The sequence below is a fragment of the Piliocolobus tephrosceles genome, chromosome 5 (genome assembly GCF_002776525.5).
Source record: "Piliocolobus tephrosceles isolate RC106 chromosome 5, ASM277652v3, whole genome shotgun sequence".
Lineage (NCBI taxonomy): Eukaryota > Metazoa > Chordata > Mammalia > Primates > Cercopithecidae > Piliocolobus > Piliocolobus tephrosceles.
Window position 1 is genome coordinate 136,300,489 of NC_045438.1, and position 6,231 is coordinate 136,306,719.

The 6,231-nt window shown below is 52.9% G+C and overlaps 1 protein-coding gene across 6 annotated transcripts in view; it reads left to right on the forward strand.

Moving 5' to 3' along the window:
• The window catches only part of NFKBIL1 (NFKB inhibitor like 1), a 32,032-nt gene that overhangs the window by 13,933 nt on the left and 11,868 nt on the right, over nucleotides 1–6,231 (forward strand). For 2 of the 6 annotated variants that reach the window (XM_023188902.3, XM_023188904.3), the window contains exons 3-4: nucleotides 1,853–2,074; nucleotides 2,247–3,054. In XM_023188902.3, the coding sequence (XP_023044670.1) occupies nucleotides 1,853–2,074; nucleotides 2,247–2,836 (812 nt within the window). In that variant the 3' untranslated portion in view covers nucleotides 2,837–3,054. Of the gene's footprint in view, nucleotides 1–911; nucleotides 1,012–1,852; nucleotides 2,075–2,246; nucleotides 3,055–6,231 lie in introns of those variants that run through there. The other 4 variants (XM_023188903.3, XM_023188905.3, XM_023188906.1 and 1 more) reach the window with 3 other exon arrangements.

Consider the following 6,231-nt stretch of genomic DNA (forward strand, 5'->3'; position numbering starts at 1 on the left):
ATATATATATATATATATATATTATTTTTTTTTTTTTTTTTTTTTTATTTAGTAAAGATGGGGTTTCACCATCTTGGCCAGGCTGATCTTGAACTCCTGACCTTGTGATCCACCCCCCTCAGCCTCCCAAAGTGCTGGGATTACAGGTGTGAGCCACCATGCCCAGCCAGATCTGATCCTCTCTACAGTTTTGTAGCCAGCTGTTTTCAAACACATGCCTCAGTTGTAGTGGCTGTTTAATATTATGTTTTTATAGTTGGAGGCCCTACTCCTTAAAACCTATGAATGTAAACCTCCCATGCAAGCCTGAGCACCCACTACACTCACACCTGCAGGGAGCTCAGGTGGGGAACATGCGAATGAAAGACAGGACCAGGTCCTCCCTGGGTGGGATAAGTTGAGAGGGTCTGTGACAGGTCACAGCAGCACTAGGGAGAAGTGCCCCCACTCTCCCCTCACCCTGATGTGATTTGGGTAGGGATGGTGGGCCTTGACCAGCCACAGCTGGGCCGTTCCGTCTTCTTGCCTTCCTGGCCTTGCCTTCCCCTATTCCAGCTTTCTGCCAGGTAAACAGTACTTTCCAGCACTACCGAATAAAGATTTAAGGACTGCTAGTCCATTTCCTCTTACCCCGGGGAAAGAAAGTAGGTCCACAGGAAGGAAGGCTGCCTCCCTCCCCTTCTTCTTTCCCCCAAGTGAAAGAGGTGGTTGGCGGCCACAGTAGGTGGGCCTGGCCAGGGTGCCTGGGTTGGCAGTGAAGGAAGTAGCATGGCACTCAGCTAACCTTGGGCCAGATACAGCAAGGTTGGGACTGAAGAAAAGGGGAGTTCAGGAACGTTGGTTCCTCTCCTGTTTTCTCTCAGCCCGTGGGTGAGACCCTCTGTCACTCCACTCCTTTTCCCCTGCCCTAGGTCAGCAGTCATTTGGAAAGAACTTGCTCTGCTGCAGCCACATTCTGTGGCTCATACTTGTTGCCGGTTCACCTCCCCACCCCTCTCCCATCATCCCCTGGTAAGGCTGACTGAGAGAAATTCCCCTGAAAACATTTATTTTACTCAGTTGATTGATAAGTGATAATAAAAGATAAGTATTACATATTTGTGTATTATTAATGGCCCAGAGTAGGGCGTTCAGATATTTTCCCAGTCTCATATATATGGTTTCAGATGAGAAAATAAGGGATTTATATAGTGACAGTATTTTTAAGTGAAAAGTGGAATGCATAGTCAAAGAATTTTGGCACTGCCTTGGTGGCTGGAGGCAGGTCAGAAAATGTCAGTTGGCATGGTAGAACTTCTGGGACACTGAAATAGTTTGTGGAGACACAAGTGAGAATTTTTTTTTTTTTTTTGAGACAGAGTCTCGCTCTGTCCTCCAGGCTGGAGTGCAGTGGTGTGATCTCGGCTCACTGCAAGCTCCACCTCCCAGATTCACGCCATTCTCCTGCCTCAGCCTCCCAAGTAGCTGGGACTACAGGTGCCCACCACCACACCTGGCTAATTTTTTGTATTTTTTAGTAGAGATGGGATTCCCCGTGTTAGCCAGGATAGTCATGATATCCTGACCTCGTCATCTGCCCACCTCAGCCTCCCAAAGTGCTGGGATTACAGGCATGAGCCACCGCGCCCAGCCAAGAATATTTTAAACTACCACACTTATCATGCATGTGGTAAACTATCAGTCTTTATTTATCAGTGATGGTTATTTCCTGATACCCAGGAGGCATACATGTGGGCCACCCTTCCATTGCTTTAAGACCAAGGGAGTGAGTGACCAGCAGGATTCAAGATGGCAGCTTTGCCGAGGAGTGGGAGTCCCAGCTAACTTCTGCTTCCTGCTCTCCCACCAACAGCCTACACCGATTTCTTCCTCCCACTGCTAAGCCGCTGTCCCTCTGCCATGGGAATAAAGAATAAGGATGGGGAAACCCCTGGCCAAATTTTGGGCTGGGGACCCCCCTGGGATTCTGCTGAAGAGGAGGAAGAAGATGATGCCTCCAAGGAGCGGGAATGGAGGCAGAAGCTCCAGGGTGAGCTGGAGGACGAGTGGCAGGAAGTCATGGGGAGGTTTGAAGGTGAGAAGTCCACTGCTACCCACAGCTGCCCTTCCCTGCTGGCCGCTTTCCATCTGCATGAGTGCATCACACTAGGCTCCTCTGCCTCCTCCTCTGTGTTTCCCTGCCTCTTGGGGTCCATCACCTTCCCACAGCGTCTCTCCAGCTACCCCCATCCCACCCTCCCAAACAGGTGATGCCTCCCATGAGACCCAGGAACCTGAGTCCTTCTCAGCCTGGTCAGATCGCCTGGCCCGGGAACATGCCCAGAAGTGCCGGCAGCAGCAGCGAGAAGCAGAGGGATCCTGTCGACCCCCACAGGCTGAGGGCTCCAGTCAGAGCTGGCGACAGCAGGAGGAGGAGCAGCGGCTCTTCAGAGAGCGAGCCCGGGCCAAGGAGGAAGAACTGCGTGAGAGCCAAGCCAGGAGGGCACAGGAGGCTCTAGGGGACCGAGAACCCAAGCCAGCCAGGGCTGGGCCCAGGGCAGAGCACCCCAGAGGAGCGGGGAGGGGCAGCCTCTGGCGATTTGGTGATGTGCCCTGGCCCTGCCCTGGGGGAGGGGACCCAGAGGCCATGGCTGCAGCCCTGGTGGCCAGGGGCCCCCCTTTGGAGGAACAGGGGGCTCTGAGGAGGTACTTGAGGGTCCAGCAGGTCCGCTGGCACCCTGACCGCTTCCTGCAGCGATTCCGAAGCCAGATTGAGACCTGGGAGCTGGGCCGTGTGATGGGAGCAGTGACAGCCCTTTCTCAGGCCCTGAATCGCCATGCAGAGGCCCTCAAGTGACCCTAGGGAAGAAGCAAGAAACTTCGGGGCTGCAGCCTCAGGATGAGGCAGAAGGAAGGGTAAGGGAAAGGATGGGGACCACAAGGAAGAGCCAGGTGCTGCTCAGCAGAGGATATGGGTGGGAGCGAAACTTGTAACATGTTGGGGTGGGGAGTGCGGGCCGCCACCACTGCTCTTTGACTCTGCCGTTTCCTAATAAGACCTGGTTCCACATCTCACTCCCAGTGTCTCTCCTCTGTCTTTTTCCATTGCTGTGGTTTTCATCACCCATGACATCTCCTTTCCCGCCCCGCCTGCTGAAACCCACAGCTCCCACACACCTGCAACACACACGCACACGCTAACGCGGGCTCTCAGCTGGAGGCAAGAAGCCTCTGCATGCCCCCACAGTTCAGCCCTAAGAAGGCCCAGTTTGCCATGCAGTCTCACTCCGCTCCCTACACTGGAGTCTTGTCCACCCTGCAGTCTGTGGCTGGAGAAGTAGATGTGAACAGAGGCAAAAAGGGGAACAAAACCAGTTTCCCTCCCCTCCCTGGCTCCCCAAGCTGAACCACATCCTCCTCCCCACTTAACACCCCCTTCCCCCAACACAGGGCTTTCCCTTTGCTGAGTCACTGAATGAACGAGTTGGGGGCAGCCGGGGCTGGGGGGCCATGAGGAGGCTGGGGGAGGATGGGGAATACAAGCAGAATGGCTGGAGGAAGAGCCCTGTGGGGGAGTGGAATTTCAGTTGCTAAAATTAGGCACAGAGGAAGGAGGTGGAAAGAGCAAAATTATGTAACCTGGGTTGTCTGTTCTTGGGCAACTGGAGCTCCACGCCCAAGGCCAGCCATGCCGCTGGCTCCATCCGTCTCTGCCCTCTAGCTTGTCAGTTGTATCTCTCTTCCTCCAGGACCCCAATCTTCATCTCTGCCATTCAGCTTCTGCCCCATCCTAAGCCTGAGTTCATCTCTGGGCAGCCCAGGCATGGCCTTCCCTATAAACATTTCCTTTTCCAAGAATCAGTAATTGAAGTCCTGAGGGGTAGAGGGAGAGTCTGGGATTCTCACGGACGAGAGGGGGGCGCTTCGTGGAAACTAAGATAGGAAATGGTAGACCAGACCCCACTACCATCGCCCAGGACACAACTGGGAACTCGGCAAAAAGAAAGGACAGGGCTGCAAGGAGAGTGCAGGCATGTGCTGGTGAGTGCACTGTCTGCATAGTTACACCAGAGCATCTGATCAATCAGAAACTTAGTTTTCAGGTTCATGAGCCCAGGTCTCTACAGGAGAATCCCAGGAGTGGAAGTGGAAGTCAGTAGAGGACAGGGAGGGCAAACCTCTGGGAACATGGGGACATGGGTGAGCATGAGATCCTTGAAAAAGACAGACAGCCTGAAGTTCGGAAGAGACCCAAGGCCTCTGAAGGACCAGGCAGATGTTCAGGGTGCAGGAGGGGGAAGGGCTGGTGAGAAAGATCCTGTGAGAGGAAGCTGCTGTGATTCAGAGAAGAGACTTCAAGCTGTGTGTGACCCTGGCGTCCGGTTCCTCTCACAGGCTGGAGCTTTTCGGAAGTGGCATGCAAAGAGCCCAGGTTTGGCCTTGGGGGGAGTTGGGGTTATGATCCCTAAGCTGGGGATTGAGAGGTAAATTGCAGAAAACTGGTGACCAAATTTGCTCCTCCACCCTTACTGGTTTTTAAACACATCATTTCCCCTTCTGCATGAGTTACATAAAACCAAAGCAAAATAAGCCCTGAAACCTGGGCCCACCAGATCAGTCTTTTCAACGTCCCTACCTGGTGTCTGGCCCCCAGCCTTGGTGGGGGTTCCCCTGAGATAAGGGCTGTTCACTTTCTCTGACCACATGGTTTCCGCTTCTGTGTCTCTTGTTTCCTAGGCTGATAAAAATACTGAGCCCTAGAGGCCCCGGCTTCCTCTGACCCCTTGGGGCAGGCATCAGGCATCCTGTCCAGCATGGTGGGGGCAGGGAGGGGGGGCCAGGGATTCCCAAGGGGTGACTCAGTGCCTGCCATGAAGCAGTGGGTAGGTGGAAGTGTATCTCTGCTCTCTAGAGCTGGCACCAGGAGTTGAGTCTCAGTGGAGGATGCACTGGGATTCAATTGGAGGAACAGGCCTAGAAAAGAAGAATGGGATTGGAGAGGGTCAGTTTGAGGACTCAGGTTGGGGCAGGTTTGGGTTAAGTTAGGAAAAGGAACTGGGAGGGACGCTGTTCCGTGTAGGTCAGCTGAGCATTATGTAGCCCAAAGATCAATTTAAACCCTGCTTCAAGCTTACAATCTAGTGGGGAGGCAGACCCATACCTAATTAACTGATTCAAGGCATGATGAGTAAACTTTAAGATGTTTACAGAAAGCGGGGAGATGAAGTCCATCTGAAAGCCTCCAGGCAGCCTCTGAGGAGACAGCATTGAACTTGCTCTAATGAACAGGTTCGCTAGGTGGAGGTGGATGGAAAGTTTCCATAGGCAAATAACATGTCTTGAGCAGAGCCTGACAAGTCAGAAAATGCAGTATGTTCCAGGAAAGGAGCGTCCTGAGGTAAAAGAAGCACAGGTGTGAGGGAACGTGTGATGAAGAAAGGACCACAGAAAGTCAAGGTCAGAGATTGGACTTCATCCTATGGGCAGTGGTCCAGGTGATGAAAAAGAGGGAGAACAGGAGAGTGCTGCAGGAGTACAGACAAGAAAACGGTCATCATCTTATGAATGAATACCTACTGTGTGTTAAGCAGCCCCTTTCCTAACACCACAGATCCTCTCAACGTTTGTCCAAAAGGTGGGTGGTGGTGGTCAGGCACCTCGCTCCTGTAATCCCAGCACTTTGGGAGGCAAAGGTGGGAGCACTTTGGGAGGATCACTTAAGGCCAGGAGTTCAAGACCAGCCTGGCCAACATGGTGAAACCCTGTCTCTACTAAAAATATAAAAATTAGCTGGGCCTGGTGGTGGGTGCCTGTAATCCCAGCTACTCAAGTGGCTGAGGCACAAGAATCTCTTGAACCCGTGAAGCGAGGTTGCAGTGAACTGAGATCACACCTCTGTTCTCCAGTCGGGGTGACAGAGCAAGACTCTATCCAAAAAAAAAAATTTTGGCTGGACGCGGTGGCTCAAGCCTGTAATCCCAGCACTTTGGGAGGCCGAGACAGGCGGATCAGGAGATCGAGACCATCCTGGCTAACACGGTGAAACCCCGTCTCTACTAAAAAATACAAAAAACTAGCCGGGCGAGGTGGCGGGCGCCTATAGTCCCAGCTACTCGGGAGGCTGAGGCAGGAGAATGGCATGAACCCGGGAGGCGGAGCTTGCAGTGAGCTGAGATCTGGCCACTGCACTCTAGCCCAGGCGACAGAGTGAGACTCCGTCTCAAAAAAAAAAAAAAAAAAAATTTAAGCACC